Source organism: Gekko japonicus, unplaced genomic scaffold (assembly GCF_001447785.1).
Source record: "Gekko japonicus isolate JY-2015 unplaced genomic scaffold, Gekko_japonicus_V1.1 scaffold75, whole genome shotgun sequence".
NCBI classification, from domain to species: domain Eukaryota; kingdom Metazoa; phylum Chordata; class Lepidosauria; order Squamata; family Gekkonidae; genus Gekko; species Gekko japonicus.
In genome coordinates, this window is record NW_015173124.1 from 306973 (window position 1) to 330625 (window position 23653).

Consider the following 23653-nt stretch of genomic DNA (forward strand, 5'->3'; position numbering starts at 1 on the left):
AGTGCCCCCGGAGCGCGGATTTAGCGATCCGCACTCACGGGGGCAACTTGGCTATTAGTATATAGATAAGAACAATCCTAAACAGATCTACTCAGAAGTAAATTCCATGTATTCAACTGTGTTAACTCCCAGGAACGTGTTCTTAGGATTGTAGCCTATATGTCAGTATGCACATTATGAAATTCATATCATGCTAGCAACTATTCATAAACCCCTTGTACATAAAAAGAATGTCCATACAGCCAGGTCAATGAAAATTAAATTCTCTCATAACCATACATTTGGATAACTAGAAATGTTACTATCAACATGACTGAGAATTAGACTTAGATGTTAAACAGCAAATATTTACAATTCAAGAAAAGAAACAGATTCTCCCATACTACATTCAAGACCTATGTCTTGCATTCTGAAGCTATGCAAAGAGTATTCTGTCTAATTATTTAAGTATCAGAAAAAACACGTGTGTCTTAGTTCCAAGACAAAAAGTTGTAGGTCTTGTCTTTGTAGATACCAGTGATGCCACTAAAAGAAAACTGAAACATGAAGCACAATATTTTGTCTTGTCAGAAGGAGAACCCCCTCCCCCGAAAGTGTGTTCAGCAGCAGCGAGCATCAAATGACATTTTACCAATGGCAGGGCAGTTGCCCCACTCCCAGGACATTTCTTACCCTGTCATAAGTGTTTGCCTCTAGGTCTCCCCACTTCCTGCCATCCCACGATGTAATCCGCACTATGTCACAGATGTTTGGGGGGATGTAGCTACGGAGAACTCTGTTCAACCGGCCAGTGCGAGAAATAGAGACATCATTGGCTGCTAATTCTCCTATTGCAAAAAGGACAGCAGCATAAACCAGGGATAGCCAAATTCTAGGGACTGTTCAAACTCTGTGCATGACTGAGAACCAATGGACACGATCCTACATGCCACTGATGAATGGCATTTGCTCTCTCTCATGATCAAAGCCCTATATCATGTTCAGCATGTCATCTATGTAGCTTCCCTACAGAAAGTAAAGACATGGAACTGAACATGGAGCTGAAGAGGCCCAGAAGAGCATATTAAACTTCCTATCTCAAGGCAGCCCCCTGAAGATTCATCTACATAACTCAAATCACAGATGATATGAGTAGAGAGAAGCGAGATACATCATACCAGTACACTTGAAGAGCAGATGGCTCCAGACAATTCAAATAAGTGTGGTCAGGTTACATACTACGGCATTTCTAAGGCTGCATTCCTACATATATTTACCTGGAAGGAAACACTACTCTATATAGTGTGGCTGAGGTATGGTCTACACATACAGGAGAATGAAGAGACAGAATGGCAAAGTACCACGTTCTACTGCTGGGAGGGAAGAGGGGTCCCATATGCAAACTCCATGGAAATAAAAAACAGCCCAACATGTAGAAACTTAAGGCATTGTCACAGAGGTCCTCTGCGCTGGTTTTCTATTTGCAGTATCTGCGAGACCGCCTCTCCCTCTATAAGCCCTGAAGGGCTTTACAATCTGCTAATCAGCATCTTCTGGTGGTCCCTGGCCCCAGGGACATCCGTCTCGCCTCAACTAGGGCCAGGGCCTTTTCAGCCCTGGCCCCTACCTGCTGGAATGAGCTCCCATACGAGATCAGGGCCCTGTGGGACCTTTTACAGTCCCACAGGGCCTGCAAGACAGAGGTCTTCCGCCAGGCTTTTAACTAGGGCAACGGATGTCCCTCCCTCTTTACTGGGTCTTCCCTCAGCGGGTCAGAACTGCGTACCAGAGATGGCATCTGTGAGGTCTTAATTTTAATTGATAACTGAACAGGATGGAGGTTATTGTGGTATTTTACTAGTGTTTTAATTGTGTATCTTTGTATATTGTATTTTTTATCAAATCTGATGTAACCCACTGTCATGATCTGTGTAGGCCTCTGGAGATCTGTGCAAGACAGGGAGAAAAGCCTGAGGCCTAGGGCCCAGGAGAGGCCTGTGTGGTAGTAGAAAGCAAGCTGCCTACAATTCCCACAATGCCTAGAACCAGCTGCAACCAATGGGAACACTGGAAGTCTCTGAGGAGAGGTGTTCTTATACATGATGGGCAGTTTAACTGACGTTCTTTTCTCTGTGGTCTTGCCTCACACAAGAGTGGAGTAAGGAGACTGGTCCGGGGGAAAGTTCCCCCACTGGGAGAGTGACTACAGGACAAGCCTGGGTTTATAGAGAGCTGTAGGCCTTAAGTAGTAACAGTTAAAGTGAAGTAGTTAATCGCGTTAGCTTTGATTATTTTTCCTTTAAGCACTGTTATACCTTTTTAAAGCACCTTGCCTTATTAGCCTTGCCCCAGTATTGTTTTAATAAACCATTGTTTTATTCTCTGCCTTGGTCATCACGCCTGTGCTCTCTCGGCTACAAAGGGGCAACTTGAAGGGTACCCTGGGCCTTCTCAAGGGACCCGAATTCCAGGGTGGTGGCGGCAGAAGGTGGCAACCCGCTGGGGTCATGACACCCACCCTGAGCCTGCTATGCGGGGAAGGCGGGATATAAGTTGAATTTTTAAAAAATAAAATTATGTAGGCTGCATTCCAGAAGGTGATCAGCCACCTGCCACACTCCATTCACCTTCCCTAGCACCCTACCACCTCATTCTGCCGCACATGTAGACCATTCACAACTCACTACCATTTTCTTTTCTGAGATAGGAGTAAGGAGTGGCGCAAAGAAAGGAAGACATCGTGTTGAGCAAAACTTTTTTCATGCAGTTCAAAAGCCACAAATGAACCTTGCATAAGAGGGGCAAGAGAAACCAATCTGCAGTACCGAGGGCCTTAATATTTTATGATATTTGATCAAAGTTTAAAACAGTGTAGAACATTAACATTAAAAACACACACACAGAGGCACCTTCACATGGGGCATTCTGAAGCGGAAAGACAGGCTGCAAACCTTAAAGATATGGCTGCCAATACCAAACCCAGTTATTTAGAGGCAACTCTCCAGTCTACTCAGTGAATCCCAGCTCTGAACAACCTGAAGTGGAAAGACAGGCAGCAAACTTGAAAGATATGGCTGCAATACCAAACCCAGTTGTTTAGAGGCAACTCTCCTGTCTACTCAGTGAATCCCAGCTCTGAACAAACATGCTTAGAAATCTCCCCCAGTCCATAGCTTCTGTAACGTTTAAGGGAGAGGAAGACATTACACAGAAAACTCCAGTCATGAAGGTGGCTGTCTTCCACTTCAGCCACTCCATGGAAGTTGCCTTTGGCAACGTAATCCAGGCAAAAATCAGCAAAAGGTTTAACTAGTCCCACTTATACCACCTATAGAGAAGCAAAGATGAGAAGAATTTTTGCTTACGACAACATCCAGTCTGTAGAAGTGCTAGCGTCTTTCCACCTGGTGCTGCACAGAGGTCAAGGACTAAGTCACCAGGCTGCACATTGAGAGCCAATACAGGCAGGACTGATGCAGCATCCAAGAGGTAGTAGCCCAGGATTCCAAGCGTGTCTGGTCTTCAAAAGAAGATAAAGCAGGACACTACATCAACTATATGTGCAGGGTATACAAACCGTACAACAGCTGCTGTGAAAAATTTCTGGCTGCCATTCATGCTTCAGCATCCATTTGCAAATGGGGCTTCAAGTACACAAGAGTACAAGATCCTGCTAAGGACTCTGACACCAATCTGCTTTCCTTCCATCTAGTCTTATCCTAGAAGGGAAGACAGTGTCCATACTCCATGATATTAAATGAAAACGCTTCTGAAGCAAAAACTAAATGCAGTAAAACAATCAGCAGCAGAAAAGGGATTTGTTGTCACTGACAGCAGCCAGATATTTTAGGAGAACTGTACAAGAATGAGACTCATTTTCAATCTGACAAGCATTGAACAGTACCAAAAAAAAAAAAGTCTGCTGTGCACCTGGCAGGAGGAAAGAGGCTGATGTCTCCTTTGGGGAATATGTAACATCTGATGTTGGGACTAATTAGTGTAGAAAGACAAGGATGTGGCTGTGCTTGAGATTCAGCAGGTACAGCCAAAGTTCCTGTTGACACAGCTGGTTTGCTAGCCTGTTGTCCTGCTGCGGAATTCAGATCTTGCACCACTTTCTGAGATTCCCAAATGAAATCCACAGCATTCAGACATTCCAGTTCCTGGGTCATCCGCTGTATATCAGAGAAATTGTTGAAAAGAGCTCCATATTTCTGTTCTGAGAGAAGGCTGATACGGATCGAAGGCCAGAGGCTGCCAAACTGCACACTGTAGTTCATGTCAAAGTTCTGCAAAGCCAGCCTGGTAGAAGAGATCCGAGGACGGGTGGCTGCCTTGAAAAGGATTATGAATAACAAACATTACAAAAAATAGGCTTCCCAATGGTTGTAAAGAAACCACAGTTCCAGGTTATGAATTAGTCTAAAATGGGACACACTGGCATGGGGGCTGGTTCCTCATACCTCACAGCTAGTGGGCCTGATTGCATGTGAATCAGCCAACATCCACATTAGAACATCTGGAATAGAACAATAGGTTCAAGAAGGCTTGCTACTAATCAGATGGGACCTTGAGAAGCCACTGCCTTCAAGACTGCCATGGCTGAGCCACCTGGTATTACTGGGACTGCATACTGATTCTGTACCATGGAGAAAGTACCAAAACTTTCCTTCCAGCTGAATGAATTGCACATTGTATGTTAAGTCAGAAAGCACAAACTGAAAGGCATTATTTTCTACCTTAAATTACTAGTGACAAAAATTAGAAAAGTAGCTATACCTAGAAACCTACACATGGATAACAGTTACAATCAACCTTGAATAAATGAAATAAATAATCAACAAGCCTGTCTTTCCAAAGCATGCTCTCTGGATATCTAAGATAACAGCAATTTAGGGGGGGGGGGGGGTAGATGTTCCACACACAACAACTTTTCAAGATGGTACTAAAAAGTTCCTCCTGTTCATCATAGCCCCAGTGGGAACATAACTCAGTACAAACGACCTCAGGATTTGCTATGGCAATCTGTTTACACACACGAATTGTGAGAGCTCACTTCCTGTTTCGCTGACCACAGGTACAGCCCTTTGTAAGGAAGAGCCAACACAGGTTTATTTTACAAATGCAGCTGGGAACCACTAACTGGATAAACGCAATGTCTAAATCACACCTTCATTTATACATGTGATGAATGTTACATGAGAACTGCTCAACGCACTTACAAAGAAAAATCAAGCGTATATTGTAGACAGATTCACTATAATTTGTGAATAGGGTTAAGAAGGTGAAACTGACGGGGGGCGTGAAAGGGGCTAGAAAGCAACCCGGAGAGGTGGACGGGATTAATTTTTGTTAGTAACTCCTCTAAGCTCCTCCAGACCGACGACGCCCGGGTCGTCCAACCTTCTCTCCCGCTCACCCATTTCTTCTTTTGCCGGTGCCTACAGGAGACGGAAAACGCTTTCGTCCACACCAGTCCCACGAACTGCCGCCTTCCTTTCCCAACATGCGCAGCAGAGGAGACAGCCGCCATCGCCTACTCCAACGCCGGCCCCGGTGCACACTCCTCCCTTCCTCCTGCGCCGAGACACGCCGGCGAATCGTTCATAGGAAGGAGGATCCGTCCCTTGTTCGACCTGGAACTGGCGTCGCCCGGAAGTTTCGTTGACATTTCCCCGCCCATTTGTATTAAAGGAGCGGTGGAAAAAGCTGGTGCTACGAAATACTGCAGCCGGTTCTACCTTAAGAGTAGCGCAAGCCACGTGGGGGAAGGAGATGGTGGCAGGCTCGCATCTGCTTAGCAACACTGCTGGTACCACCTTATTTGTTCAGGGCTCTGCGCTTTTACAAGTATTTTAAATAGTTTTTCGGTACCACTTTTCAAGAAAGCAATCTACAGAGCGGACCATAAAGATTTTCAAGTATAGTACCCAACCGCTTTCAAATAGCAACAACAAAAAAGTTTAAAAAAATTACTGATTAAAAGATAAAAAAATCGGGATGTAGTAAAAGGAAGGTCAGGATTGCCCATTGGAAACAATGGGAGAGACTTGAAGGTCTATTGGAAATAATGGGAGCCAGGAATGCCAATTGACTTGCATGGGCTCCACTGAAATACATTACACCTCAAGAACTTTTTAAAAAGTCGTGTGTGACATCACACGGGAGAGGTGGAATTTGCCCCTAGGAGTCCAAGGCCACCACCCCGGGGCTCAGGGAGGCAGAGGAACCACCACCACCCCGCGGCTGCTGCCATTGTTGGCGGCGGCAGTGATAACTTTTTAAAGAGCCCCTCACAAGAGCTAGGGAAACCAGAATGACCACTGTGTGATGGTGGGACATCACACGCAAGAGGTGGAATTTGCGTGTGTGAGATCACACGGTGGGACATCACAAGAGGTGGAATTTGCCCCTAGGAGTCCATGGCCACCACCCCGGGGCTCAGGGAGGCAGAGGAACCACCACCACCCCGCGGCTGCTGCCATTGTTGGCGGCGGCAGTGATAACTTTTTAAAGAGCCCCTCACGAGAGCTAGGGGAGCCAAAAGGACCGCTCGGATGTGATGTCCCAGCGGCAATGACCACACCACTGGGACATCACACGCCAGAGGCGGAAATTGCCCCTAGGAGTCCAAGGCCCCCTGTTCCTGCTCCTGCTACACCCTGGGGCTGTCAGTCCACATGTGATGTCCCAGCGGCAACGACCACACCGCTGGGACATCACACGCCAGAGGCAGAATTTGCCCCTAGGAGTCCAAGGCCCCCGTTCCTGCTCCTGCTACATCCTGGGGCTGTCAGTCCATTCTGAGGCCCGTCATCCCAGTCCCAGAACACTCTTGCTACCCCCCATGGGCTGTCATTCCACTTCGTGATCTCTCATTCCAGTCCCAGAACACTTCTGCTCCACCCTGGGGCTGTAATTCCACTCTGGGACCTGTCATTCCAGTCCCTGAACACTCCTGCTACACCTTGGGGCTGTTATTCCACCACGTGGTCTCTCATTCCATCCCCAGAGTAGTTTTTGGGCCTTGAGACCCTAATGGAAAATCCATTCCGCATTTTTATTGCAACTCTACTTGTACTGTATTGTATTTCAATGGAGCCCATGCAAGTCAATTGGTATTCCTGGCTCTCATTTTTTTCAATGGGCCTTCAGGCATCTCCCATTGTTTCCAATGGGCAATCCTGTCCTTCCTTTTAGTTCATACCTAAAAAATCTCCAGAGGCATGGACAGCCATAATTTCGGAGCTGTAACAGAAAAGGCCCTGCTTTCTCATAGCAAGCTAATGGGACTGGGTAAAAGCAGGATCTAATTAATTTTTAATGGATTGTCATGTATTTGTATGACTTTTACATTGAAACAAAATAAAACCACTGTCATAATCAGGGGTCATTTTGTAGAAAAAGTGGTGCAGGAGCTCATTAGCATAACTTATTTGCATGTGCCACACACCCTGACATCACCAGAAGTGTGTCAGAAGGCAACACCCACTGCTCAGGCTCCACTGGACTGTTTTGGATTGCTAGCTATGGGAGGGGGGGATGTGCAGATCTGTCCTCACAGAGGAGGGAGAGCGTCTACCTGAATAAAACTTGGTCTTAAAGGTGCCACTAGACTGTTTTGGAGGGGGGGGGCTCTGTAGCTTACCTGGCTGCTTCTTGCTCTGACTGAGGGTTGCTGAGAGCAGGAGGTGGGGCTTGTTGCATGTGCCCGCTCCCTGGGCTCTTTACTGCCGGAGCTCTGCTCCTGTGCGCTCCTGCAGGAAGTGACCCCTAGTCATAATATAGGTAAAGGTTTCCCTTGCTCGAAAGCCAGTCGAATCCATCTCTAGGGATGCGGTGCTCATCTCCGTTTCCAAGCTAGAGCCAGCGCTGTCCAGACATTGCTGTGGTCATGTGGCCAGCTTGACTAGACGCCGAGGCGCACGGAATGCTGTTACCTTCCCACCAAAGTGGTACCTATTTATCTACTTGCAATTTCTTGCTTTTGAACTGCTAGGTTGGCAGGAGCTGGGGCCAGAGACGGGAGCTCACTCCATCATGCGGCACTTGGGTCTTGAACTGCTGAACTACCGACCTAAAAATCTTAATATTGATCATGTCTTAGTCTATAGGCAGCACCATAAAAACCATGCATACACCACTTCATGGCACCGCCATAGCATAGAAACATAGTTCTAAATCATGGATCCTTATGATTTGCGTGTTGGGTCACCCCAGAATCTGCATAAAATCATGTATCATGTCCACAGCCTCATGTTACGCCAGAAAAATAGTCGATCCACTGACTCATGCACAAAAACATGGTTCCAAAGCACAGGTCCACAGGATTTTTGTGTTGGTGCCATGAAATGGTAGATGTGTGCAATCTGTGGCTACGGACTTGATGGTGAGTTTGCAATGACACAATCAGCAAAGTATTTAAGACTGCAGTTTATGTATACCTACATGGGAGTAAATCCTACTGATTCCAGTGGTTTTAAAACAAAAGTCATCTGGTTTCACATGTTTAAATGGGCCCATCAAAAGTCCAATAAATCAACTCATAACTTTTAAAACACATCCCATGAGCAGAACTCATCAGCAGCTCCCAACATTCTGCACAAAAGGTGAACATTATGGAGCATATCAGAACTCAAGCTACACATATGATACATCTGGAACATGAAAAATCCTCATCTGCTTTGCTGATTCCTGCAGGAAATAATGACCCCACTGACAACTGATCAATTTCATTGTGTTGAAATTCCTTCCCTCTAGTTCCCTAATAGTACCTCTGAGTCCCCTGAGGCAGCACATGGGATTTTGAGGGCCCAGCAAACCATGTTCTGGGTGTCCTACATCTGGTGCTCCGAGTTATTTTTAAAATTCAGTTATCAGCCAAACGGACCCAACTTGGATTTGCACCAACACAAGGGTAGCTAAGTCTCTCTGTCCTGGTGACATTTTCCCAACCTGAAACAGCCCCAGGGAGCCACAAACCAGATAACTGACTTAAATCACTGAGAGTTCAAAATACAGAATTTTCAGTGGTTATGTTGTTTGGCCCTAAGGCATGCTTTCCCTTTAGGCAGGGGCTGAGCCTGGGAATTTTATTCACATGGCACACACTACCTCTGACTTGGCCTTATGTGATATGAAAATGAAGGAGAAAAAAAAGGCAAAATGTGAATGAGCCACAGTGTAGCCATGTCTGTGAAGGCCAAGTAAAGAACTGAAGGGAATGTTTGACCCAATAATGATCCAGAACTGTTATCTGTGCTTTGGGCTGAAGTCTCCAAAAGTCTGCATTCCTCACAACCTAGTTTTAAAAAAGGTATGTGTTAAGAAGTCAGTTTGACTTTTAACATGTATCCTTTTTAAAAAGTATAAGAGTTAGCAGTTTGTGCTGCTTTTGTAGCATACAGTAGATAAGATAGTAGTATTCTTAAAAGTATGTTAAGAAGGAAATATGGATTGCTTTTCTGTTGATTACAATTTGGTGCAGTATTGAGTTGTCATTGTCAATGCTTCCTCTAAGCTGTAGAGTCTTGTGAGCAAAAATTCTGCTTCTTGAGCCAGTGGCATTAAAGTTGTGAGTGAGAAATTTGGCTACTGCATAAATTAATTTGCTCTGGAGCCATCCTTCCTGAGCTAAGACAAAAATGTGTGAGCCGGAAGATTAAAAACCGTGAGCTAGCTCACACTAACTCAGCTTAGAGGGAACACTGGTCATTGTGTAATGGATATAAAAGTTCTGCAAGAGTCTGATGTCAATTTGCCTGTATATGTATATGCTTTCATTCTGCAAAGTTGTCAGTGTCTTTGAACCTTCTTAGGAACAGACCCTTTCCTTTTGTGAAATAAATTTCCTTGACCATGATCAATAAAGAATGATTAATCACAATCAATCAATATTAGTAGTGATTTGGACCCCTTCTTTGAGCCCAATTAAATTTGCAATTTCCCCATCAACACTATGCAGCTAGCCCACCTCCCCCATCCATTGCCCAGAAAAAGATCCAACATAAAAAAGGTTGCAGTTACAGATCTGAAGTTAAGAATGAGGCGAGGACTCTCAAGGTGTTAATGACAGAACAGGTTGATCAAGTCCTATTAAGCTTGTTTGAATTTGCAGACAGCTTAGCAGCATGGTCAACAGAAACCTGTAGGAGTATAACAGCTTGCTATTGGAAGAGCTCTCTTGCTTTTATCTTATACCTAAACCATCCATGCTGTACAGTTTTCTCTCTTATGCTAAGAGGATCTCATAGTTTGGTTTGAGATCAGGCCACCACACATACACTGCACCATACCTCCATCATGCCTTTTTGTTCTCTGATATGTTTGAACACAGCAGAAAGCAAGGACTGAAAAAGAGATATTTATTTCCTGGCAAAGGCAAGAAATTGCTTACAAGGAATAAATAGAAAGTTCATGATAAGGGAGGTAAAAGGCAGGTAGAGAAAGTTGTCTCCTTCCCCTCACCCCCCATATAATGTGTTTCCTAAGCTGTATCAGCAAGTACAGAGACCTAGTCATATCACATACCCATTGCTTTTAGGACAGGAAGTTAAAACCGGTGTGTGATAAAATGGTTTAGAATGCAAAGAACATTGACTGCTTTGCAGTACTTCTTAATTCTGTATGTTTAATTGCAAAACATGCTGTAATATTTCAAACATTTTCACAAGAAATATGTTTAATATGGAACGCCACAGAAATACTGCTAACCATGGATCTTCCACAGAACATGAGAGGAATCTGGGTTGGAACTCCTTTGCAGTCAGTTACAACTGATGGTTGGTTCCGTCACAACTGCCAACTTCCACATTCTCAAGCCACAGATGTAAAGCAGCATGTTTACTCAGAAATGCTCAGGTTTTCATCAGGGATGCAGGAGGGGAGGAGTTAGGCTTGCAGAACATTTATTTCAACTTGCTGAAGAGTTTGTGAGCCACCTGGAAAACAAGAGATGAAGAAAACATTAAAAGAAATTGAATTCAGTAGCTTCTTTAGCAAATTAATCTATCTTTACAGAATTAGAGTCCAGTAGCATCTTAGGGGACCAACAACATTTTCCAGGATACAAGTTTTTGTGAGTGACAAATTGAATTCTGACCCACAAAAACATGTACTCTGGAAAATTGTGTTGGTCCCTCAGATGCTACTGGACTCTAGCTTTGTTCTTTTATCAGAGAAAAATACAGCTATGCCTCCTGAAACTATCTTCATGCTTCAACTGCATTCTTGCAACCCATACTTCTAACCCATTTGTACTTGAGTAATATTGTTACAGATATTTGTATTTTAAAGTGAAGAGTGAGAGGACCCCCCCCCTTTTAAGATCTTCAAGAAGTGCTGTAAGGCCTGCCTGTTTGCCAGGGCTTTTGAAGGGGTTTGAATAGCAAGCATCTTTTAAGGGGGGGGAAGGGTCAAGGTTATTCTACCTTTGGTTTTAGTTGGGGATGTTTTAACTATTATTGTAAGCCACCTTGAACCAAGAAGAAAGGCAGTATATAAATGTTTCAATAAATAAAGTTTAAGTTCTAGCCACAGAATTCCTTTCACACAACCTTTAAATAGTTACTTGATTATGGGATACCTCACTTGCAAGGGCAAAACCATGGTTTGGCATTTTGTGAATGAGCCATTTATTTGAGCGTTCCCCCCCTTCCCTTGAACATTTGAAGCCAGGTTGAAGACGGGGATGGCAAAGGATGAGATGGTTAGACCGTGTCATAGATGCAACGAACATGAAATTGAGCAAACTTCAGAGGACAGCGGAAAACAGGAGGGCCTGGCGAGATCTTGTCCATGGGGTCGCGAAGAGTTGGACTCGACTGTGCGACTGGACAACAACAACAATTTACATTCCCCCATCAAACTAGTATTGCAAACCAGGTTTGAAACTTATTTGCAATCCTGGTTAAAAGAACGCAGATCATGACTGGCTAATTCGGATGTAATAACAAACTACTGTACTAGAAATCACAATTAGACTCTACGAGAAATGTAGAAGTACAGGGGTCATTCATGTAGTGCTGAACCATGGATTAGCTTTACTATGTGTTTAGAAAAACTGAGATGGTTGAGAAGTAAAGACTGATATTTGATAAATACAGAATTAATCTTGCATCTCAACAATTCTTCCTATCCCACCAGATATCAAAATGATGTTTTAATTCTTCATTAAAAAAACCCTAGTATCCAGATTCAAGAGCTGCTTCTTACTCAGTGTATAGTGAAATCTGAAGAATATTCCAAGTTTTGGCTCAAAAACGGAAAAACAGAGGTCCACTTCAGCCATACAGAAGCCTCAAATTAATCACAACTACTAATCACAACTGCAGCAAGCTTACACAGTGGTCTCTAGCATGCAAGAAGTCAAAGAGCTCCTCTGTACACTGCTCTTCCGTGTGGGACCTTGATGACACTCGAGCATCGCACTCCTCTAGAAGTTCCCGAAACTTCACACATTTTTCTGTTTGCTCACATTGTTCCCTGATAGTAGTTAATGGATCCTGGAAGAAAAACAGTTAATGGCAGAAGGTTGTTGCTAAGATTCATCCAAAGGCCTACTGGCTGGAACACAGTACCTTGCTGTTTCTTATCCCAGATTTTAAAAAAAAGATCACAAAAGGATTAAAATCTTTCCTACTGTTCCACAGTTATCTACTATCACATTTTCAGCCTTTCTACCACAAGCAGGGTATTTTCCCAATGAGCCCCTGGATGTAAGCAATGAGCCTGTAAGTCATTAGGACTTTTCCTGGGGTGCGGCACTTACATGTTAGTTGCAAGTCAGACACAACCCACCTCTGCTCTAGGCTGTTAAATAGTTTTTTGAAAATGAATAAAATTGTCCGCAGAACCAAGCTTTGGTGTTCTAGAGATACTTCTACAATACATTAACAAACCCAAAAAAAGCATATGAAGCTTCAGTAGTACAGCCCACATGACTGCTTGGTACTTTAAGATGCTATGAACAGATTGGGAAAGACACAGCTTATCAAAATTGATCCATGTACTTGTGTTTCAGTTTATCATAATCACCCCTCCCCCAACATACACCAACATTTTTGCATCAAATGCTAGTTTTCTAACTCCAAATGAGAAATTTCATGGAACAACATGATTCTGAATTATCTCTCTTGTAAACAAGTTCTTCTCTTTTTCCAATATTATTTTAATTAAAAGTCACATACCACAAGTTCTTCCTCTTCTTCCTCCTCCTCCTAGACAGACACAAATCAAGATGACTCATAAATTATCTGACTCATAAATAAAGTGGGTACATTCGGCTATAGCAAAATTAACCACAATTTAGAGTTTTTTCCTACAGTGTAGTAGATAGCTTTTTTGCAACCTGTGTTTTTGTATTAGTAAGACTTATTCCTAAATTTTTGTTTATTATAATAATTTAATTTGACGTTCAAATCTATAGATATATTATAGCTGGTTGGACCATGAAGGGTAAAATCTCACAGTGTTGCTGAAGAAGGAAAAGCAATTGTTTGGTGACAAGTGGTATGGGAGGCCACTACATTCCTGACTGCTAGAGTTATGCCATCTCTGAATACCAGAACACCAAAACCATGAGGGAGATCTTTCATCTCACTTGATTCTGTCAACAGTTTGAGAGACAGATGTGTGGAAAAGAGCAATGGAAAAGTAAGACTGAGCTAGAGACACTGCAAAGACAGAAGAACAGACAAGACAGACCTTGATGGAGAGCATGCAACTTGCATCTTAAGTGAGTCTGGGGAAGCCAAAGGAAACCATTAAATGGAAGGGATGTCAAGCCAATTTAACAGGGGACAGGATAACCAGATTCAGCAAGCAGGCAACTAGGGCCACTTGATGAGTGCAAGGGAGGAAGATAAAAAAAGAAGGGCAGAAAGAACAAATGAGCATCTATTATCCACCCTACAGGAGAATTAGGACTATACAAGTCCCATAAAAACCTGAAGGGCGGGGCAACCGCGGGGGTCTCATTTCCACCCACTGTCCCCCTTACCTTTTCTCCTTGTTCCTCCGCGGCCTCTTCTGTACAAAGTCCCCCACTCCTGGCAGCCCCTCCCCTTTCCTTCTCTCCCACCCACCTACCTTTTCTAGTTTATCTCCTTTCCTAGTGTCCCAAAGTATTCAAACAGAAATGAAATGGCATGAAATATACTGAAAATAACGAACGCTATGGGATGGAGCCATTACTTAAAGGAAGCGCACATGCTTTGCATGAAACAGCTCCTATACCCCATCCCTGGCAAATCCCTTTAAGAGGGGCCTCAGATTGCAAGCGTTAAGGCCGGCCTTTGCATGACACAATGTTTAGTATTCCGAACAAGGCAAGAGGCAGTCATCGGCTGATTTTTGTTTCTCAGGCGTCACTGCTCTTGAAGGAGGAGGTTCCATTTCTTAATCATAAAAATGCTATGAACAGAGAGGAGAACAAGACAAGGAAACCCGACAACAAAGTCAAGACTCAGAAGGAAAACGATTGCTTCGCCTAAAGGGGGGGAAGGGGGGGGAGGGACAGTATGACGAACTAAAACACCGTCCAGGACAAGGATAAAGATCATGCACCCTCTGCTGTAGTAGCCCACCTCAGGATCCCCATTCCAGCCTTCCAACGCCTTCTCGTCACTCAGCCCCATTTCGGACCGTCTTCCTCAACCCTGGCTCATCAGCAGCGGCCACACAGAAGGACGCGCAAGGGTCACCGGAAATCCCGCCCCCTCTGTGTAGCCTTGCTAAAACAGCATCACGTTTCCATTGACCTTCTTAAGATGGCTACCATGCCCACGCCTGTTTATATACGGATGAAGTCACCCAAGGCGTCTCCTGTGCTTGAAAGTTATGGGGCATATTTTCGACTCTACCAATATGGCCACCAGTTCCAACTAAATGGAGCCCGCCTCTTGCTCAGCATAGCCGTACCGAACATCCGCATAGCAATGTGACGTTCCCAAGATGGCGCTTTCCGTTTAAGGTAAATTGGTTTATCGGCCGATTAGTATGGAAGTTAAACATGAGGAGATGGTCACTGATCGGAATACTCTCAGCCTTTTTGACCTAAGTGCTGCGGTGGTCACCTCCGTTATGGGGCACGTGGAAAGAGAAGTGTGGGGTAAGCATTCGTTCGGAACCAAATATTTCCCCGTCAAAGGCGAAAAGCGTATCCTCTTGGGAGCGGACCCTAATTTTTCTTTGTACTGGGATCTCTGCATGCTCTGAAATGCCAAAATCTGACCCATGGGCTTTGGGTATTGGAGTTAGGACTTCCCCAAATCACCACGACAATAAAACTACATTCTCTCCCAGAGTCATTGGGTTACCAACCTTCAGGTAGGATCTGAAAATCTCCAAGAATTATAATTGATCTCCAGACTTCAATGTTTTCGTAAATAAAAGGCTGCTTTAGGGAATGAACGTTGTGTCGTTATACCGAGGTCCGTCTCCTCCCCAGATCCCACGGTCAGCATGCTCTGCGGCCAAATCTCCAGGAATTTCCAAACCCAGAGAGTTGGCAGCCCTAAAACTGATTTCCAGACTACACAGATCGTTTCCCCCTGGCATTACATACCCCCGCTGAGATCTCTCCCCAACACTGCCCTCCCCAGGCATTGCCCCTAAATATTCAGGAATTTCCCTAGCCCCAGTTGGAAATCTGAGCCCGTTCGCGGGGAGGGCGGGGTAAAAATGCAATAAATAAATAGATAATCTCTCTGTGTGTCTCTGTGTTAAGTCCTGTCAAGTTGCTTCCGATTTATGGCGACCCTATGAATTAACGTTCTCCAAAACGACCTATCATTATCTGCTATTCTCAGGCTTTGCAAACTGAGCACCATGGCTTCTTTTATTGTACAAAATGTACAAAAACACTGTAAAACAACTAATATTCTTTACACACTAGTATACATTCATAATTTCTTCCACAGCTTTACAGTGGCATAAAATGCCTTATATTTGTTTCAAACAAATACAATAAAATTTACAACAATAAGCTAGTATTGGCTTGATTATATATATTGTCACCACTGTATTAGGAAATGGTCTCAGAGACCAACAAAGTGTCCAATAAACTGTGACTAAATGTAGAAAGCAAATCAAGAAGTACAAATGTGACTGGCTGCAGAAATAATACACTGCAACTTGTGACTGCGACTACTAGCTTCAAGGAGACTGTGGCTGCAGCTTGCGGCTGTGAATAGCTTCCAAAAGAATGTGGCTGGTGCTTGTGGCTGTGCGAAAACCCTGACCCCTCCCACAGCCTGGATTAAAGATCATGGAATACATGTAATGTGTACCTTTCAAAAATACTTGCTACTACTTCTGATTTAGTTCTCAGGATAACACCAGTATCAACTGGTTCACTTGTATATACATGAGTTCTGCTGAGGTCCTTGTTTCCTCTACCCTGTCTAAATATACATATCACATCAGAGAATAATCCAGTTCCCACTTACTTGGAAGTAAGGTCTGTTATATTCTAAGAAAAAAAATATTTGAAATTGGGCTAAAAATCTGATTTCAGGGTGGAGACATCATTAGTTCAACTTTTTACCCTGCATGTTTAAACATGTCGTGTCACCCATTTGCCTAAAACTGTGTTTGCTCAAACTGAAATAATGTTTTGTATCCATTTCTCTCCACAAAAGCACTTCCAGGCCCTATACTCCAGGGTATCTTGCCAATGCTTAACATCTACTACCTGGAGCGAATTGAGGAGACTGCAGTGAAAAAAGGTCAGTTACTTGTTTTCTGCTATTCTAGGAAAACAAATATCATACATTTTTAAACTGTTTCTTCCCTGTTTTGCATGGGACCGAATACAACTGTCATGTTGCCATCCAGATTCTCTAATTTCCTCCAAAGATTAAAACACTTAATTAAATGGTTATTTATTCTGGCTAAGGAGCTATGTGTGTGTGTGCTTAAATTCCTCTTACTGCATTCAGTTGTGCTTCAGCTCACAGAGGTTAGAGACATCATAATTTTTGTTAAATTGCTACACCTAATACACCAGAACTATTGCGCATAAAACAATAAAGTATAGTTTAAGTATAGTTGTGGAGTAGTATAGTTGTGGAGCAATGAATAGAATGTTGATTTTAACTGTGGGAAACCCAGACTGAAATTCCTTTTTGCAGAGTGGCTTTACATTAGTCGCTGTCAGTTTAATCAGTTCAGAGGCTACAAAATTAACACAACCTCCTTAGAAAAGAGAAGGGATAATACCAATATGACAACTGTATAGAACATAAGAACATAAGAGTTGGATCAGGCCAAAGGCCCATCCAGTCCAACACTTTGTCACACAGTGGCCAGAAATACCAGTGCCATCAGGAGGTCCACCAGTGGGGCCAGGACATTAGAAGCCCTCCCACTGTTGACGCCCCCCCCCCAGCACCAAGAAGACTGAGCATCACTTGCCCCAGAGCCCCTATCTATACCTTGTGGCTAATAGCCACTGATGGACTTCTGCTCCATATGATTATCTAATTGCCTTTTGAAGCTGTCCATGCTTGTAGCCACCACCATCTCCTGTGGCAGTGAATTCCATGTGTTAATCACCCTTTGGGTGAAGAAGTACTTCCTTTTATCCGTTCTAACGCGACCGCTCAGCAATTTCATTGAGTGCCCACGAGTTCTTGTATTGTGAGAAAGAGAGAAAAGTACCTCTTTCTCTACCTGCTCTATCCCATGCATAATCTTATAAACCTCAATCATGTCTACCCTCAGTCATCGTTTCTCCAAGCTAAAGAGCCCTAAGCGCTTTTAACCTTTCCTCATAGGGAAAGTGTTCCAACCTTTTTATCATTCGAGTTGCCCTTTTCTGCACTTTTCCCAAAGCTATAATATCCTTTTTAAGGTATGGTGACCAGAACTGCACACAGTATTCCAAATGAGGTCGCACCATTGATTTATATAGGGGCATGATGATATTGGCTGATCTGTTTTCAATACCCTTCCTAATAATCCCCAGCATAGCATTGGCCCTTTTTATTGCAGTCACACACTGTCTCGACATTTTCACTGAGTTATCTACTACAACTCCAAGATCTCTCTCTTGATCAGTCTCTGCCAGTTCAGACCCCATCAACGTGTATTTATAGTTAGGATTTTTGGCTCCAATGTGCATCACCTTGCACTTGGCCACATTGAACCCCATCTGCCATGTTGACACCCACTTGCCCATCCTTGACAGATCCCTTTGGAGTGCCTCACAATCCTCCCTGGTTTTCACCACCCTGAACAACTTCGTATCATCTGCAAATATAGCCACTTCACTGCTTACTCCCAACTCCAGGTTGGTGGGAAATATAAAATTTTATAGTCAATATTGTTGCTGGATGATAACTAGCAGAGATTAATGAGATCATTGGAAAGCGTCAAATAAAAGATGAGAGGTTAATAAAAAGGATATAAGTGTGAAAAATAAATAAATAAAGTTATATTCTTAAACAATGGGACACTAAAGCAGTGCATAATAAGTTTGATGCTGAGGGCCTGAATTAAAATTCCATTTTGGTTGTGGATTGCTTGGGGGACTGTTAGCATCATAGAATAAAATAGATAATAGAATAAAAATAATTTTTGAGATTAACTGTGATCAAAATTTATAAAAAAGAACTCCATAGTTGAAAAGCTAAGCCAATATTTTTATTTATCTTCTTTATTTAATTTATACCCCACCAAAGTGGGCTCAGGGCGGCTTACAGATATTTTTCAGGTTAACTCTTCCTTTTAAATTCAATGAAGAACTTTTGAGAGTGAGAGTATAATTTTTACTCCTCTTCAAATGGGTTCCCTTTGCTTTAAACATTTTGCTCTTTCCATCAGGATTGTCAACTCAACCTATATGGTTCAAGCTCTGGTGTGACATCATGAAAACAAGACCATCCAAGTTTCAGGTGAGTTAAAGAATATGAACTTCCAAATTGGCATATATGAAGAAACTAGATTTCCTATATTCATGGCTGATTTAGACTTTGATCTTTCCCAATCACAATAATCTTTTGTATGAGTTTCAGTGGCAGTTGCTGTTCCACATAGAGAAATTTTAAGTCCAGGAACTGTTATACTGATTGGCAGTATACTGTTTAAAAATAAAACTTTGCCCTTTCTGATCTAGGGCAATATTGTTCCATTATTTCCCTTAGGAATGAAGTGAATGCCTATAGCCCCTACTTAAACGTTCATTTTTGTTTAGTCATATGCACACACGCTTGGGAGTTCCATTGAATTAAGAGGGACTTACTTTTGAGGATACATAAATAATACCATGGCACAAGGGCATTGAGTTTGTTTAGGTTTTATTTCTCTGCAGAGCATTAAGTGCTGGAGAAAGAAGTTCCTTGAAGCTTTCTTCTCAAATGTGCTGCGTGGGATCTTGGACGTGTCTTCAGACCAGCGCCTGAGAGATCCTTGCTTTTTGCCCTTGCTGTATACCTCACAGCATGTTACCCAGCTTACCATCTACAACATGCTTGAAGGAGTAGCAGAGCTGATGGCCAAACACAACCAGGGGGTTCTAGAAAACTTGGTTGTCTCTCTCAGATCCTTGACATTCCGTCACTTGCTGTCCTCCAGTCAGTCCACGAGACAACAACTGAGTTTGCTTCTTCATCACCTAATTCATCATGGGGCTGTGAACCATGTATCTATGAACTCCTGGCCTAATCCTGACTCATCACTTTTAGTCCTTATTCTGAAAATGAGTGCTGGGGTTTGGCACCCAGGAAAAACACTTGTAAACCAAGCAAGCCTTTGCCATCTGTGCAGGAAGACATCTGTTAACCAGAGCCAAAAGCTAGACCAAGAGCATGAACCTCATTTGAGCTCAAGCCAGCTTTCTCATGGATTAGCAACTGGCCAGCATAGTGACAAAGATCTGAGAAATGAGAGACTGTTACCCAGCACACCACTAGGCTTTGAAAATGCTGTAGAGCTGGCCAGAGCCAGCAGTGAGACTCTTAATGTCTCAGTGGACTGTCACTTGAGCAAGATGCAACATAGCACAAGTTCAGGGAGTTGTAATGCTGAAAAAGGATCTGTCAGACTTTCACCAGCAAAATCATCTCAAAACAGCACTCCTTTAAATGAATGCCAGAAGAGGGGAAAGGGTGTAACAAAACAGAAGCTTGGCTGCCATCAGAGGACCAGCAAAGCCACTACAGACTCAGAAGACCTTTATGACTTTGTTTTTGCTGTTGCAAGGGAAGAAGAGAAAGCATTGCTCAACAAACGAAAGAATTCTAAGGAGGGAAGGACTGTTAACTATTCTGCTTACCCCACAGAAGCCAGCACTACTGGTTTGGTTCACACAGATAAACCTTTTGAGATCACTTCCCTGAAAACAGCAAACCATTTCCGAAGCGTGTCCATTCTGGAAATTGTCTCCATCCGTCTGAACAGGAATACATGCCAGATGCTGGGAAATTTGCTCAGCTCTTGGGTATCTTTAGAAAAGCTTGTTCTGTCCTTGAACGGTGAGTAATAAACCAAACATCTGACTTCAGGCTTTATTAGCAATTTGTTTTACTGTAACAGAAGTTTTAAAAAGAGTGGTTGGATCTGAGCTTTAGATTGGCAAAAGGTATATTCCAAGTAGGGTGCTCACAAACAATCTTGGGGAGGCAGCAGATAGTCACATTTCCTAAATCAAATTATGGGAAACTATACTGAACCCATACTTCAGAAGGCAATCCTGAAATCATGTTTGGTAAGCCAAGTTATAAGCAAATAATTTACTTTGTGTGTACTTTCAAAGTCTACTTCTTCCTTTAAAATGTTGTTCCAGGCTTAGGTCCCAATATATTCAGCATTCTTTCTGGGCTCCGGGCTCTTTCTCGCCACAGTGACTACCATCTCCACGTGGTACACATAAGTGACACGCTCTCCCACGTCCCCTGCATGAATCTTGTCCACTCTATTTTGAGTGCTATTCCATTGCTTCGAGTACTTATGGTCAGCTTTGATCTCAAAACTCTGATGGAGTGGAGCAGGCCAGAAGAGAGCTTGGGCTCATCAACTTTAGAAGAAGAAATTCCAGGTAAATCATAACACAATTCGAACTTAATATTGTAATGTGTGTTTTCTTTTGAGTATAGAAGAGAACTTCTGAGTCCCAGCGATGTGGATATGCATCTCTATTAATTTAGAACCTTGTCTATGTGCTTTCTCTTGACCTACTCATTTCATAGTTTTAACAGCCACTGAGTGCCTTCAAACATTGCTTACGCTACTGGACATCTTTGGAAACAAAGCTGCAAAAGGTTACATTAGAAATGGGCCTCTGCGAAGTCAGGTCTTGCTTTGTAATTGGCTATGTTTGATCTCTCTCGTATAGAAAAGTCCAAAGAATCTTTTTAGTGGCTTGCCAGTTGGCTTTAAACCTCTTGCTCTTACAGATGGAAATCTTGTTCACTCTTACAAGTTCTGGTGTTTCTTTTTGAGACTCTCTGAAGAAGTGCTTCATGCTAGTCTTTCAGTTTGTACAATTAGAGTTCACAAGTCAAATAGCTTGCTTTATTTATTTATACATACCCTAACTCAGGTCCACAGAAGTTGTAGAGGCCTCTGATTCATTTCCAAATATAATCAGTTTTGCTCTTTATCTGTAGAACCCTTTCTAACCATCCATTTGCACCTACCTTCTTAAGCAGAAGTAAAATACTTCATTTCTGTGTTATCCATCGCCTAGGAGTAAATTACTTCTGTTCATTTCAATACCTCTCTGTCTGTTCAGGTGAAGTGCTTTGCTACTAGGGTAACTGTACATTCTACAGGTCCATGCATTCATACAATCATGTGGTCTGTGGTTACAATATCTAAATATGCTACTCTGATATTTGAGGAAAGTGAGAGACTTTGATTAGTGAGTGGTTTTCTGCTTTTTCTTTCATAACTCAACTAGAGAGCCATCTGGAACATCTTGAGGTCAGATTTCCCAGGGAACCTCTTCAAACAAGCCTCTTGATACCTGTACTGAAAGCCTCAAGGTCTCTTCAGAGCCTGTCTTTAGACAGTGCTGCAATTTCTTGTCCCCAAGAGGTTGAACGTCTCCTTCATGCACTGAAAGGTATTACAGAAACAGGTTTTTATAGCTGTGCTTGTCAACAATGTTGGTAGTTGTGCGGGAGAAGTACTGGCATCTTCAGACACATCCAGCTGGCCATACAGAATTAATTACTGTTTGGTTCTACACAGATAACTCTGTATTTGTTTGCTGTGTGTGCTGCCAAGCAGGAAAATTTTACACAATGGGGGGAAAGCGCCAAGCTTTTTCTGTAAGATCTTATTTGTCTTGCAGAATATAGCCCAGTCCTGAAGAGGCTAAGCTTTCATGACATCAATCTTTCTCACCACTCAAAAGATGTCCTCCTCTTACTGCAGGACCCCACCCTTCAAGGTACAACAGATTCACAGCCCACTCGTCTGTTCTTGTGCACTGTAGCTCTTCCTGATGGGGGCTGGGTGATGGGTCAGAGAAGATGAGGTTTACTGGCCAGTAAGGAGAAGGCAGTTCCATGCATCAGCAGAAGTATGGAAAAAGAGCACAAACTTTGCATGGGGAAAAAGGGAACACCGTGGAGACCACCCATTTTAACCATAATCTTGATTAGGTCACCTGCTTTCACTTAGGCAGCGACTTGTGTTCTTGTTCTTCAGGGCATTCAATGAAACTAATTCATATGGCAAAACATAGAAAGGAAGAATGGCTTATCAATTTGGGGATCTTTTCCTTGTAACAGAAATCACCTTTTCATTTTGTCGGCTGTTTGAAAACTGTACTGTGGAGTTTCTGTCTGAAATCATAAATGCTGTGAAGAAGAACCCATCTTTGAAGACTCTAAGGCTCCCTGGAAATAGGCTTGGTACGTAAGGCAAAATGCAACAACTGTCCCTAAATACTTTCTTCTCAGGTAGCGGGGAGGGATCCTAAGCGCTGTCACAAATTTTGGCACTCTTGACATAATCTGACTGTTTGACTGCAGTCTTGTTTTTTCAAGCCAGAGGTCATCTAGTGATGACTTTCAACTAAGCTGTTTGAGCTTTCCTGCTTGAAGCAATAGGCAATTTGCCTACCTACCAACGTTCAAGTCACAATAAGCCAGACACAGTCTTTTTTTCAGTAGGACAACTTTCCTGTCTTTACTGCTTACACTCTATGCCTTTTCTTCCAGTATACAGATTCAGATCAATGGAAGGAGCCCTGGAATCTCACTTTTCTAGAGACTCAGCTGCTCACCCAGTAACCCGCACTAAGTTCCTTCTGGCCAAAGGCTTCCTTTGCAAACTTCCTTTGCATTCCTTTAGACTATACATAATGTGGAATTAGGAAGGAAGGGAGAATGGAAACATTTTCTTACCAGAGAACATTTCAGCTAGTAGTGACCATCTATATACTAATAGTGAAAGGTGCCCCCTGCGTGCGGATATCTAAATCCGCGCATCGGGGGCACCTGGGGGGCAGGCAGATTTTCCTGCGCACTTGGGGCAGACCCCGGGTGTGCACAAAAATCTGAAAAGTTTAACAAACAAAAGTAAAAGAGCGTCCCCTGTGCATGCGCAGGGAACACTCTGCGAACTGGTGAGGCCCGGCAGCTGCAAGCCGCACGAGCCTCGCTTCGAAGCCGGAGGGGAAGAGAGAGAGAGACTGGCGAGGCCCGGCGGCTGCAAGCCGCGT

At 43.2% G+C, this 23653-nt stretch overlaps 3 protein-coding genes across 4 annotated transcripts in view; 1 reads left to right on the forward strand and 2 right to left on the reverse strand.

The window, feature by feature from the left end:
- NSUN4 (NOP2/Sun RNA methyltransferase family member 4) overlaps nt 1-5609 on the reverse strand; it is a 7874-nt gene extending 2265 nt beyond the window's left edge. The window contains exons 1-4 of the mRNA XM_015421958.1: nt 5399-5609; nt 3910-4313; nt 3345-3499; nt 673-827 (exon numbers count right to left, since the gene is read on the reverse strand). Of these exons, the coding sequence (XP_015277444.1) occupies nt 673-827; nt 3345-3499; nt 3910-4313; nt 5399-5512 (828 nt within the window). The 5' untranslated portion in view covers nt 5513-5609. The remainder of the gene's footprint in view (nt 1-672; nt 828-3344; nt 3500-3909; nt 4314-5398) is intronic.
- Nucleotides 5610-10379: 4770 nt separating this feature from the next.
- On the reverse strand, nt 10380-14686 carry LOC107119483 (cytochrome b-c1 complex subunit 6, mitochondrial). Its single transcript, XM_015421964.1, has 4 exons — nt 14565-14686; nt 13167-13196; nt 12321-12482; nt 10380-10919 (listed from the first exon to the last, which is right to left on the reverse strand). The coding sequence occupies exons 1-4, from the start codon at nt 14613-14615 to the stop codon at nt 10887-10889; spliced, it is 276 nt and encodes a 91-aa protein (XP_015277450.1). The 5' UTR covers nt 14616-14686; the 3' UTR covers nt 10380-10886.
- Nucleotides 14687-14938: 252 nt separating this feature from the next.
- LRRC41 (leucine rich repeat containing 41) overlaps nt 14939-23653 on the forward strand; it is a 10777-nt gene continuing 2062 nt past the window's right edge. Inside the window, exons 1-8 of one of the 2 annotated variants that reach the window (XM_015421959.1) lie at nt 14939-15088; nt 16620-16706; nt 18805-18875; nt 19292-20453; nt 20765-21016; nt 21881-22045; nt 22277-22375; nt 22719-22841. In XM_015421959.1, the coding sequence (XP_015277445.1) occupies nt 14977-15088; nt 16620-16706; nt 18805-18875; nt 19292-20453; nt 20765-21016; nt 21881-22045; nt 22277-22375; nt 22719-22841 (2071 nt within the window). In that variant the 5' untranslated portion in view covers nt 14939-14976. The remainder of the gene's footprint in view (nt 15089-16619; nt 16707-18804; nt 18876-19291; nt 20454-20764; nt 21017-21880; nt 22046-22276; nt 22376-22718; nt 22842-23653) is intronic. The other variant, XM_015421960.1, reaches the window with a different exon arrangement.

Excerpts from the sequence above, each read along its gene's own strand:
- LOC107119483 (XM_015421964.1), bottom strand. The coding sequence starts at position 14,615 with ATGGGGCTGAGTGACGAGAAGGCGTTGGAAGGCTGGAATGGGGATCCT. Across the intron at positions 13,197-14,564 it reads GCTGGAATGGGGATCCTGAG|GAGGAGGAGGAAGAAGAGGA; the intron begins GTGGGCTACTAC and ends GTGTCTGTCTAG. Across the intron at positions 12,483-13,166 it reads AAGAAGAGGAAGAACTTGTG|GATCCATTAACTACTATCAG; the intron begins GTATGTGACTTT and ends TTTTTCTTCCAG.